A 13,811-nucleotide genomic window follows, 5' to 3' on the forward strand; every position below is an offset into this window, starting at 1 on the left:
TTTTTTTTAATAACAAATATATATAAAAATATAATTTTATTATTGGAAGAATTAAAAAAAAAAATGTTTAAAGGGACAGACTACACCTCAGTCATCTTAAAGTCTTACCTTAGATTAAGCTGCAAATATCCTCCTGCACCTCTTCTATATCATGCAGCAGGAACAGTAAAAAAAGTTATTTTAAAATTAATTGTGTTTCTGGCCAGTTTGAAATGGCTGCCAAGCTCCGCCCACTGACGACATCACTGTCTGGGCTGCATCGATGCACTTTGCTGAATAGCATTAACAGTGTGTTGAATCCAACTAGTGAGTCTTTAGCGACTGAATGCCATATGCAGCCCAGATTGTATGTCATCAGTGGGCTGAGCTTGGCAGCCATTAGAAACTGGCTATTCATTTTAAAATAACTTGTTCCGGCTCCTGCAGCATGATATAGAAAAGGTGGAGGAGGCTATTTGCAGCTTAATCTAAGGTAAGACTTTAAGATGACTAAGGTGTAGACTGTCGCTTTAACCCCTTCACCCAATCTGACGTATACATACTGTATGTTGTGCGGCACTTTGCCTATCGTACTGCAGAACGTATATAAACACGTCGGAGCTTCAGGAAGCTCCAGCAGTCTCGACTGTTAAGTTACAGCTGGAGTTCCTGAGCTCCAGGCATCTGCCTGTATAAGGAACCGGAGCGTGATCAGTGCTCCGGTTCCATACAAGGGCAGATGCCAGATCGCTACAGACCGTGACACTCTGTGTTTCACCATCTGCAATGATCTTCTGCTGGTGCCGGCGGGAGTGAATCTGGAAGTCGGGTGGGTGGTCCAGCAGCAGAGGGGGGGAGTTAGACGGATGGGGACTTGGGGAGCTACACTACAGAAAAAGGTGGGGGTCCCTAACTAATGATCGTGGGAGGGGGAGAGGTGGGAGACCACTACACTACAGAAAATAGAAAAAATTTAATTTTTTTTTTTTTTTTTTTTTAAAAGATGTGTTTTATTAGATAAGATGGTGGCACTAGTTAGAAGAGCTGTTTGGGAGGGTATCATGGAGGTTGGATGGTGAGGGGGGGATCCTACACTGTAGAAAATAAAATTTAAAGAAAAAAAAAAAAAAACACCTTAAAATGTTCATATTGGCAGACTGTCTGCCAGTACCTAAGATGGGTATTTTGGGCAAGTGTTTCTCTGAAAGTCCCGGTAGTGAAGGGGCTCGTGTGTGTGTGTGTGTATACACACACACACATATATATATATATATATATATATATATATATATATATATATATATATATATATATATATATATATATATATATATATATATATATATATATATATATATATATATATATATATATATATATAAACATATATACATATATACACACACACGTGTATACATGTGTATTTATACATGCTCATATGTGTAAATATGTATGTACATAAACAGATTTAGACACATATATACACCTTTGAGCTCTTCACAGTCGGAAGTATTCCTAATGCATCTTTGGCAGTAAAATAATCTTAAAGGGACACTGTACCCAAATTTTTCTTTCGTGATTCAGATAGAGCATGACATTTTAAGCAACTTTCTAATTTACTCCTATTATCAAATTTTCTTCATTCTCTTGGAATCTTTATTTGAAATGCAAGAATGTAAGTTTAGATGCCGGCCCATTTTTGGCGAACAACCTAGGTTGTCCTTGCTGATTGGTGGATAAATTCATCCACCAATCAAAAACTGCTATCCAGAGTTCTGAACCAAGAAAAAAGCTTAGATGCCTTTTTTTATATAAAGATAGCAAGAGAATGAAGAAAAATTGATAATAGGAGTAAATTAGAAAGTTGCTTAAAATTGCATGCTCTTTCTGAATCACAAAAGAAACATTTTTGGTTCAGTGTCCCTTTAAATGTTAGATTGTGTATTTACCTTTGTTATGCAGCATTATAACAACACAACTATTAAATCTTTATGCTAAAGGAACAGTAAAGTCAATATTAAACTTTCATGAATCACATAGAGCATGCAATTTAAAACAACTTTCCTATTTACTTCTATTATTTAAGGGCCAGATTACAAGTGGAGCACAAACATTTGCACCAGAGCAATAAGGGGTTCATCGTGGGAATTTGCGCTCTTTGGGTTTACCGCTGGTATTACAAGTTGAAAGTAAACGCGATCGCTTGAGCGCTACAATGATTACCGCGACTTCAGAGCTCTAGTTAACCGTTTCGCAAAACACATCAAAAATACCTTACAAAGTACAGGTACACTCATAATAACACTATCTCCTAAAAATTATTTAAAAAGATATTGCACAAAAAAGTTATAAGGGCTCAAAGATATGAGATCTCAGGTGTTAGGGAAAAAAGGCAGCTAAAGGGTTTTAACATAGACATATGTGTGTGTGTGTGTATATATATATATATATATATATATATATATATATATATATATATATATATATATATATATATATATATATATATATATATATTTATATTTATATTAACTTTGCAGTTAAGTAGATGAAAACATGTCAAAGCATATTTATGCAATATTCATTTATAATAACACAGGAGCCAGTGAGACACTGACTCCTAGTAATTTACACCTGGCTCCTAACGTTTTGGGTTATTTTCCACATATCTATATACAAATACCTCTCTCTAGCTCCTAAAACACACACACAGTATATATATTTGAAGAACATTGGAATGTGAAATATTACTATTTTCATGTCGGGTTAGCGCAAAAAATATACGATCGGGTTTGCGTGAGAGTGGTGTGTTTTTTGCCCACTTTTTTTCCTCCTATAACTTCTATGGGGAAATACACAAAGGTGCACACGATATTCTAACTTCAGCTTTTTGCACTTGTTGGGTTAGCAAGAGATCGAAAACAACATAATTTATGTAAGAACTTACCTGATAAATTTATTTCTTTCATATTAGCAAGAGTCCATGAGCTAGTGACGTATGGGATATACATTCCTACCAGGAGGGGCAAAGTTTCCCAAACCTCAAAATGCCTATAAATACACCCCTCACCACACCCACAAATCAGTTTAACGAATAGCCAAGAAGTGGGGTGATAAGAAAAAAGTGCGAAGCATAAATATAAGGAATTGGAATAATTGTGCTTTATACAAAAAAATCATAACCACCACAAAAAGGGTGGGCCTCATGGACTCTTGCTAATATGAAAGAAATGAATTTATCAGGTAAGTTCTTACATAAATTATGTTTTCTTTCATGTAATTAGCAAGAGTCCATGAGCTAGTGACGTATGGGATAATGACTACCCAAGATGTGGATCTTCCACGCAAGAGTCACTAGAGAGGGAGGGATAAAATAAAGACAGCCAATTCCGCTGAAAAAAATCCACACCCAAAATAAAGTTTAAATCTTATAAAGAAAAAAACTGAAAATATAAGCAGAAGATTCAAACTGAAACAGCTGCCTGAAGTACTTTTCTACCAAAGACAGCTTCAGAAGAAGAAAACACATCAAAATGGTAGAATTTAGTAAAAGTATGCAAAGAAGACCAAGTTGCTGCTTTGCAAATCTGATCAACCGAAGCTTCATTCCTAAACGCCCAGGAAGTAGAAACTGACCTAGTAGAATGAGCTGTAATCCTTTGAGGCAGAGTTTTACCCGACTCGACATAAGCATGATGAATTAAAGATTTCAACCAAGATGCCAAAGAAATGGCAGAGGCCTTCTGACCTTTCCTAGAACCGGAAAAGATAACAAATAGACTAGAAGTCTTTCGGAAATTCTTAGTAGCTTCAACATAATATTTCAAAGCTCTAACTACATCCAAAGAATGCAATGATTTCTCCTTAGAATTCTTAGGATTAGGACATAATGAAGGAACCACAATTTCTCTACTAATGTTGTTGGAATTCACAACCTTAGGTAAAAATTTAAAAGAAGTTCGCAACACCGCCTTATCCTGGTGAAAAATCAGAAAAGGAGACTCACAAGAAAGAGCAGATAATTCAGAAACTCTTCTGGCAGAAGAGATAGCCAAAAGGAACAAAACTTTCCAAGAAAGTAATTTAATGTCCAATGAATGCATAGGTTCAAACGGAGGAGCTTGAAGAGCCCTCAGAACCAAATTCAAACTCCAAGGAGGAGAAATTGACTTAATGACAGGTTTTATACGAACCAAAGCTTGTACAAAACAATGAATATCAGGAAGATTAGCAATCTTTCTGTGAAAAAGAACAGAAAGAGAAGAGATTTGTCCTTTCAAGGAACTTGCAGACAAACCTTTATCCAAACCATCCTGAAGAAACTGTAAAATTCTCGGAATTCTAAAAGAATGCCAGGAAAAATGATGAGAAAGACACCAAGAAATATAAGTCTTCCAGACTCTATAATATATCTCCCTAGATACAGATTTACGAGCCTGTAACAGTATTAATCACAGAGTCAGAGAAACCTCTTTGACTAAGAATCAAGCGTTCAATCTCCATACCTTTAAATTTAAGGATTTGAGATCCTGATGGAAAAAAGGACCTTGCGACATAAGATCTGGCCTTAACGGAAGAGTCCACGGTTGGCAAGAGGCCATCCGGACAAGATCCGCATACCAAAACCTGTGAGGCCATGCTGGAGCTACCAGCAGAACAAACGAGCATTCCTTCAGAATCTTGGAGATTACTCTTGGAAGAAGAACTAGAGGAGGAAAGATATAGGCAGGATGATACATCCAAGGAAGTGACAATGCATCCACTGCTACCGCTTGAGGATCCCTGGATCTGGACAGATACCTGGGAAGTTTCTTGTTTAGATGAGAAGCCATCAAATCTATTTCTGGAAGTTCCCACATTTGAACAATCTGAAGAAATACCTCTGGGTGAAGAGACCATTCGCCCGGATGTAACGTTTGGCGACTGAGATAATCCGCTTCCCAATTGTCTATACCTGGGATATGAACCGCAGAAACTAGACAGGAGATGGATTACGCCCATACCAGAATTCGAGATACTTCTTTCATAGCCAGAGGACTGTGAGTCCCTCCTTGATGATTGATGTATGCCACAGTTGTGACATTGTCTGTCTGAAAACAAATGAATGATTCTCTCTTTAGAAGAGGCCAAGACTGAAGAGCTCTGAAAATTGCACGGAGTTCCAAAATATTGATCGGTAATCTCACCTCCTGAGATTCCCAAACCCCTTGTGCTGTCAGAGACCCCCACACAGCTCCCCAACCTGTAAGACTTGCATCTGTTGAAATTACAGTCCAGGTCGGAAGAACAAAAGAAGCCCCCTGAACTAAACGATGGTGATCTATCCACCACGTCAGAGAGTGTCGTACAATCCGTTTTAAAGATATTAATTGAGATATCTTTGTGTAATCCCTGCACCACTGGTTCAGCATACAGAGCTGAAGAGGCCGCATGTGAAAACGAGCAAAGGGGATTGCGTCCGATGCAGCAGTCATAAGACCTAGAATTTCCATGCATAAGGCTACCGAGGGGAATGATTGTGACTGAAGGTTTCGACAAGCTGATATCAATTTTAGACGTCTCTTGTCTGTCAAAGATAGAGTCATGGACACTGAATCTATCTGGAAACCTAAAAAGGTTACCTGTGTCTGAGGAATCAATGAACTTTTTGGTAAATTGATCCTCCAACCATGATGTTGAAGAAACAACACAAGTCGATTCGTATGAGATTCTGCTAAATGTGAAGACTGAGCAAGTACCAAGATATTGTCCAAATAAGGAAATACCACAATACCCGGTTCTCTGATTACAGACAGAAGGGCACCGAGAACCTTTGTAAAAATTCTTGGAGCTGTAGCTAGGCCAAACGGCAGAGCCACAAACTGGTAATGCTTGTCTAGGAAAGAGAATCTCAGAAACTGATAGTGATCTGGATGAATCGGAATATGCAGATATGCATCCTGTAAATCTATTGTAGACATATAATGCCCTTGCTGAACAAAAGGCAGGATAGTCCTTTCAGTTACCATTTTGAATGTTGGTATCCTTAAATAACGATTCAATATTTTTAGATCCAGAACTGGTCTGAAGGAATTCTCCTTCTTTGGTACAATGAAGAGATTTGAATAAAACCCCAGTCCCTGTTCCAGAACTGGAACTGGCATAATTACTCCAGCCAACTCTAGATCTGAAACATTTCAGAAATGCTTGAGCCTTCGCTGGGTTTACTGGGACACGGGAAAGAAAAAATCTCTTTGCAGGAGGCCTTATCTTGAAGCCAATTCTGTACCCTTCTGAAACAATGTTCTGAATCCAAAGATTGTGAACGGAATTGATCCAAATTTCTTTGAAAAAACGTAATCTGCCCCCTACCCCCAAGGCAGAACATAGAGTGATCTGAGATGTCATCGCAGAAAATGCAGCATGTCTGCAGAAAGAACAGGAGCTGTTAGCACTTTTCAGCGCTTCTCCACATTAGGCTGTTCTTTTAAAACAGAGCTGTTCTCTGGCTGCATTGTATAAGTTTTCCTTAACACAGTGCATCCAGAGCAAAGTACTGTTTGAAGACATCAATCAAATATGCAGTAGTGCTGCAAAACAGCAGTGCATTGATTGTTGTCTGGCTCTGAAATTTTTGCAAGCTTGTTCCCTAGCTTTTCAGTCTGCAAGCTGTTTTTTTCTGAATGTAAGATGTTCGTATGAGCAATGCACCTTTTTATTACTACATTTCTATGTTAAACTAAGAGAAAAGGAAACAAATTAATTCAAGAAACATTTTACAATTCCTTTTTTTGTCTGTAGCTAATATGCAATGCAATTTTCAACTACTGCACTAGATTATAAAACTTAAAATATTGCTTTATTATCCAGTTAACCATCACATTGCAATGGATCTGGTGCTTTAGTGTAAATGACAAATTTACAATTTAATTTAAAAATTACCTGCAGAAAAAATTTCACAAAGAAAATCTCATCGCAGAAAGTGAAAAAAAGTTCTGTCTCTGGGCCCCCTACCAGCTGAGCTGGAATGAGGGCCGCACCTTCATGTGGACTTAGGAGCTGGCTTTGATTTTCTAAAAGGCTTGGATTTATTCCAGACTGGAGATGGTTTCCAAACTGATACCGCTCCTGAGGATGAAGGATCAGGTTTTTGTTCCTTGTTGTGACGAAAGGAACGAAAACGATTATTAGACCTAAATTTACCTTTAGATTTTTTTATCCTGTGGTAAAAAAGTTCCTTTCCCTCCAGTAAAAGTTGAGATAATAGAATCCAACTGAGAACCAAACAATTTATTACCCTGGAAAGAAAGGGAAAGCAGAGTAGACTTAGAAGACATATCAGCATTCCAAGTTTTAAGCCATAAAGCTCTTCTAGCTAAAATAGCTAGAGACATATACCTGACATCAACTCTAATGATATCAAAGATGGCATCACAAATAAAATTATTAGCATGTTGAAGAATAATAATAATGTTATGAGAATTATGATCTGTTACTTGTTGAGCTAAAGCTTCTAACCAAAAAGTTGAAGCTGCAGCAACATCTGCTAAAGATATAGCAGGTCTAAGAAGATTACCTGAGCACAAGTAAGCTTTTCTTAGAAAGGATTCAATTTTCCTATCTAAAGGATCCTTAAAGGAAGTACCATCTGCCGTAGGAATAGTAGTACGCTTAGCAAGAGTAGAGACAGCCCCATCAACCTTAGGGATTTTGTCCCAAAACTCTAATCTGTCAGATGGCACAGGATATAATTGCTTAAAACGTTTAGAAGGAGTAAATGAATTACCCAAATTATTCCATTCCCTGGAAATTACTTCAGAAATAGCACCAGGGACAGGAAAAACTTCTGGAATAACTACAGGAGATTTAAAAACCTTATCTAAACGTTTAGATTTAGTATCAAGAGGACCAGAATCCTCAATTTCTAATGCAATTAAGACTTCTTTAAGTAAAGAACGAATAAATTCCATTTTAAATAAATATGAAGATTTATCAGCATCAACCTCTGAGACAGAATCCTCTGAACCAGAAGAACCATTATCAGAATCAGAATGATGATGTTCATTTAAAAATTCATCTGAAAAATGAGAAGTTTTAAAATACTTTTTACGTTTACTAGAATGAGGAATAACAGACATAGCCTTCTTAATGGATTTAGAAACAAAATCTCTTATGTTATCAGGAACACTCTGAGCATTAGATGTTGACGGAACAGCAACAGGTAATGTAACAGTACTAAAGGAAATATTATCTGCATTAGCAAGTTTGTCATGACAAACAGTACAAACAACAGCTGGAGGAACAGATACCATAAGTTTACAGCAGATACACTTAGCTTTGGTAGCTCCAGCACCAGGCAGCGATTTTCCAGAAGTATCTTCTGACTCAGTTTCAACGTGGGACATCTTGCAATATGTAATAGAAAAAACAACATATAAAGCAAAATTGATCAAATTCCTTAAATGACAGTTTCAGGAATGGGAAAAAATGCCAGTGAACAAGCTTCTAGCAACCAGAAGCAATAAATAATGAGACTTAAATAATGTGGAGACAATAGTGACGCCCATATTTTTTTGGTGCCAAAAATGACGCCCACATTATTTGGCGCCAAAAATGACGCCACATCCGGAACGCCGACACTTTTGGCGCAAAAGAACGTCAAAAATGACGCAACTTCCGGCGACACGTATGACGCAGGAAACAGAAAAAAAAATTTGCGCCAAAAAAGTCCGCACCAAGAATGACGCAATAAAATGAAGCATTTTCAGCCCCCGAGAGCCTAACAGCCCACAGGGAAAAAGTCAAATTTTAAGGTAAGAAAAAAATGATTTATTCATATGCATTATCCCAAATATGAAACTGACTGTCTGAAATAAGGAATGTTGAACATCCTGAGTCAAGGCAAATAAATGTTTGAATACATATATTTAGAACTTTTTTATAAAGTGCCCAACCATAGCTTAGAGTGTCACAGAAAATAAGACTTACTTACCCCAGGACACTCATCTACATGTAGTAGACAGCCAAACCAGTACTGAAACGAGAATCAGTAGAGGTAATGGTATATATAAGAGTATATCGTCGATCTGAAAAGGGAGGTAAGAGATGAATCTCTACGACCGATAACAGAGAACCTATGAAATAGACCCCGTAGAAGGAGATCATTGAATTCCTCACATCCCTCTGACATTCACTGCACGCTGAGAGGAAAACCGGGCTCCAACCTGCTGCGGAGCGCATATCAACGTAGAATCTAGCACAAACTTACTTCACCACCTCCATAGGAGGCAAAGTTTGTAAAACTGATTTGTGGGTGTGGTGAGGGGTGTATTTATAGGCATTTTGAGGTTTGGGAAACTTTGCCCCTCCTGGTAGGAATGTATATCCCATACGTCACTAGCTCATGGACTCTTGCTAATTACATGAAAGAAAGTTTATTTTCAACTCGTAATATGAGCGCAATCCATCAAGTGCAGAAAGGTTAATTGAAGCGTTAATTTGCACTCCACTCATAATCTGTCCCTAAGTGTTTTGTTCTCTTGGTATCCTTTGTTGAAAAACATTAGGTAGGCTAGCTGCATATATATATGCCTCATGTCATTGGTTCACCTGGTTTGCTCAGCTAGCTCCCAGTGGTGCATTGCTGCTCCTTCAACAAAGAATACCAAAAGTAAATTTGATAATAGAAGTAAATTGGAAAGTTGTTTTAAATAGTATAGTCTATCTGAATCATGAAAGAAAACATTTTTTGGCTCCATGTCCCTTTAAAGGGACACAAACTATTTTTTCTTTGTTGCATCTATTTAAATAGTTTTGCTTTTTTATATAAAATAAATTTTCCTGTACAGTGAAAAAAATGTTTGTTGTTATGCTTGTGAGGTGTGCCACTATCAACCAATAAAGTAGAGAGAGTTCCACTTATTTGCTACTGAGCAATAAGTCTTTAAAGTGATGGTATATTTCAGAATGTTGCACGGAAAAATATATTAGTGTACAAGCAAAACCACACCATTTTTTTTTTTTTTTTTTTTTTAAATGTGTTTATATTTTATAATAAAAAAGATTTATAATCCTACTTGGTATCTTCTGTTCCTCTGCCACCCTTCATTTACTCTTTTGCCTGGGCTGTGAAACAGAGAGCAGTCCCACCTACTTTCTGCCCAGGCTTCCAAAGGGCTGGACTTCAAGAGTGTCATATGACACACACACACTAATTGGATGTTCATTGGAATTGTCATAAAAAAAAAGGGAGTTCATCCCAGTGGGCCGGCATAACATTGTAACAGAAGCATTACTATAGGAACAGATTTAACCCTTTTCTCGTATAGAATAAAAAAATAAAAGGGTACGCATATAATTTTTTAATGGCAAAGATTAGATTTATGGCATTTGATTAGCTAAAGTTTACCATCACTAAGTTCTTTAAATCAAAATAAACAACTTTATTTTTATACTGAGAAAAAAACATCATCTAATTCATTAACATGTAACTTTATCACTATCGACCTTGCAGCTATATATGTTTAACTCCTGCAAAAGGCTTAAAAACATTGTTTAAGTACAGCTCGAGAATGGGAACGAATTAGAGTACAATTTTATTTTACTATAAACCCCTTTACAATGCTAATTAGTCCTCTTGTATATGATTTTTTTTTATTTATTTTTTTAGAGTTCACTGTCCCATTAAGCTGTAGGTGAAACAGTAGTGCTTTAAAAACAGTTATGTATAATACCATTTTTTCCTGTGGATAACTTTGAAGCGATTGTTGCAGCTCTTCAGAGCATCTCCCATGTCCCCACAACTCAAAAACGGACCTGATAACCAAAAAACAGAGATAGGTCACTTCATGTGTTTGTTTTTAAAATTGTATTTATTCAGTGTCAATAGAAAACAAAAATGGCATTCAATTGAAAGAAAAATTAGGACTTTACTTAGTTCAGTACAACACAGCATGCAATGTTAAGCAACTTTCTAATTTACTCCTATTATCAATTTTTCTTCGTTCTCTTGCTATCTTTATTAAAAAGCAGTAATGTAAAGCTTAGAAGCCGGCTCATTTTTGTTGGAGAACCTGTGTTATGCTTGCTTATTGGTGGATAAATGTAAGCCTCCAATAAGCAAGCGCTATCTATGGTGCTGAACCTAAAATGGCCTGGCTGCTAAGATTTACATTCCTGCTTTTAAAATAAAGATAGCAAGAGAACAAAGAAAAATTGACAATAGGAGTAAATTAGAAAGTTGCTTAAAATTGCATGCTCTATCTGAATCATGAAAGAAAAAATTTGGGTTTATCTTTTTTGCTCAAGTTAATTTACTTGTTGCATTTTTCTAATCAATAAAAAAAATAATAACAATACTAATAATAACCACCAGATTTGTACCCTCCAGACATATCTACTTTTCAATGTATTAATATTTTTTATGCAAAAAAATTAATGTTACCCTTAAATAAAATATTACTACATAGGTCCTCCCCTAAACAATATGAGACACATGCAAAATCCCTCTGTATAACTATTTAACAGTTGAAATTGCAGTCAATTCTTGACTCTAAAGAGGGATTCTAACACACCATGTATGCTTTACAATTGAGCAAGTGAGCTCATTTTTTTTAAAATAGGTGAGACCCCCTTTTCAAAGTTCATGCTCAAGCGGCTATCAGGTGATCACCTCAGCAACTTAATCAGGTGTATTCCCTCTGTTGTCCCCCACAATACACAGTGGGGCACGATGAGACCCAAGTCCAAATGGTCTTGTGTCCCTCTGCCATGTGATTGTCATGACAATGACAAACCCTTTGTAAAATGTACCCTATTTGTGAATTTTTGTTACTCTAAAGAAGCACATCATTTGAAAGGGGTTTCACTATTTAAAGGGACAGTCTACCACAGAATTGTTATTGATTTAAAAAATAGATAATCCCTTTATTACCCATTCCCCAGTTTTGCACAACCAACAGTTATATTAATATACTTTTTACCTCTGTGATTACCTTGTATCTAGGAACTTTCTTCCAGCCCCCTGATCACATGACTGTGACTGTTTATTATTTATTGTCTTAAATTTAGCATTGGTTTGTGCTAAATCTTAAATAACCCCCTGGCCCACGTGTACTTTCTGTCTCTTTGTGTTGAAAAGAGATTTAAAAAGCCTGTGATAAGAGGCAGCCCTCAAAGGCTTAGAAATTAGCATATGAGCCTACCTATGTTTAGTTTAAACTAAGAATACCAAGAGAAAAAAGCAAATTTGATGATAAAAGTAAATTGGAAAGTTGATTAAAATTAAAAGTCCTATCTGAATAATGAAAGTTTAATTTATACTAGACTGTCCCTTTAAATAAGGAATTTCTAGTCATCATAGCTCAAGTGATCCTCATAGTACTAACAATCTGACAGCGACCTCTAGCCTCATTATGTTGCATTGCATGTAAGGACTCATAGATCCTTCTTTGTTTCAGCAATAAAAAAAATTCACAGGTATAAAAATAAAGAAATGTAACATTCTATATAGAACTCTTTGTTTATGTTTGGTGTTTTTTTTGTCATTATTTTGTTGCTATGCCAAGTCAATTTGGACAGGGCTAGTATTGTCATACATGGTTAAAAGTGGGCTTTCACTCAATTAAATTTAATTTTATGTAAAAATTTGATATTTTATTCCTACTTATTTGGGGGGGGGATACAAAAATAATAAAAAAAATTCTTCTGATATTCAGTTAGTAAGTCTTATTGGTGTCGAATTCTATAGTTCGATGTTTTGGGAAGGTAAACGGATACAAAATATAGAACTAAAAATATGTATGCTTGAAATATTTAAGAAACAATGGCTCCTAAGCTGTATGCTATAGAAACAAACACAATATTAAATGTTTTTCTTAATTTACTGAGGCTTATTCCCATATTTAGGTATTTCGGCAAACTAAAAGCACTCACATTTATGTTTAAAGATGATGGTTACAAAATAAAAAACAGCTTTAGGAGTGTGGAACAGTTTGAGATTTCTTTATGCCAATAAATAATTTCTTTAAAAGGGATATGAAACCCAAGTTGTTTCTTTCATGATTCAGATAGAGCATGCATTTTTAAGCAACTTTCTAATTTACTCCTATTATCAATTTTTCTGCGTTCTCTTAGTATCTTTATTTGAAAAAGTAGGAATGTAAAGCTTATGAGCCGGCCCATTTTTGGTTCAGCACCCTGGGTAGTGCTTGCCGATTGGTGGCTACATTCCTGCTTTTCAAATAAAGATACAAATCCAGGGTTTTAAACCCCCTAATGAGGTGCGCTCAAGGAAGAATATGTGAAGTAAAATAGTCCAAAGTCGTGGCAGCTCTTCCAATATGTTCAGGAACAAAGATTCGATCTACAGTAGGAGACAAGAAGGCTCCAAAATAGGGTAATATCGTCACTACACAATGGTATGCTATGGTGACAGACGCAATACTTACAAACGAAGCAGCACTACGATGTGCCTGAACAAGCAGACCGGGACCTCACAGTCGCCTGGAAGACCAAACACTGGCGAACGGCAAACCTCCGGCAATCACGTGGTTCGTCTGGCCAATCAGGGTCCGATAGACACACACACCTTACTCCAATCTTTACGGAGTGTTCTGTAGTAACGATAGGCAGGAGACCCAAAGCACTATACACACCCGATATTAATGTGTGATGTTTGAGGAAAAGGAGGAGATCCACTCCAGCGAGGTACAATAAAAAACAAATTTATTAAAAACGTCCTTAAAATTAGCAACGCGTTTCTCGGCTAACAATCCTGCTGCTTAAGTACCTCCTCTCACCAATCACAACACTTCTCACTTTACACACCTTTCTTAGGGAGGTTACATCCAATT

The 13,811-nt window shown here is 36.6% G+C and overlaps 1 protein-coding gene across 1 annotated transcript in view; it reads right to left on the minus strand.

The window, feature by feature from the left end:
* TRMT11 (tRNA methyltransferase 11 homolog) overlaps positions 1-13,811 on the minus strand; it is a 206,884-nt gene that overhangs the window by 183,280 nt on the left and 9,793 nt on the right. Inside the window, exon 4 of the mRNA XM_053710715.1 lies at positions 10,692-10,773. Within this exon, the coding sequence (XP_053566690.1) occupies positions 10,692-10,773 (82 nt within the window). The remainder of the gene's footprint in view (positions 1-10,691; positions 10,774-13,811) is intronic.

Source organism: Bombina bombina, chromosome 4, assembly GCF_027579735.1.
Source record: "Bombina bombina isolate aBomBom1 chromosome 4, aBomBom1.pri, whole genome shotgun sequence".
NCBI lineage: Eukaryota > Metazoa > Chordata > Amphibia > Anura > Bombinatoridae > Bombina > Bombina bombina.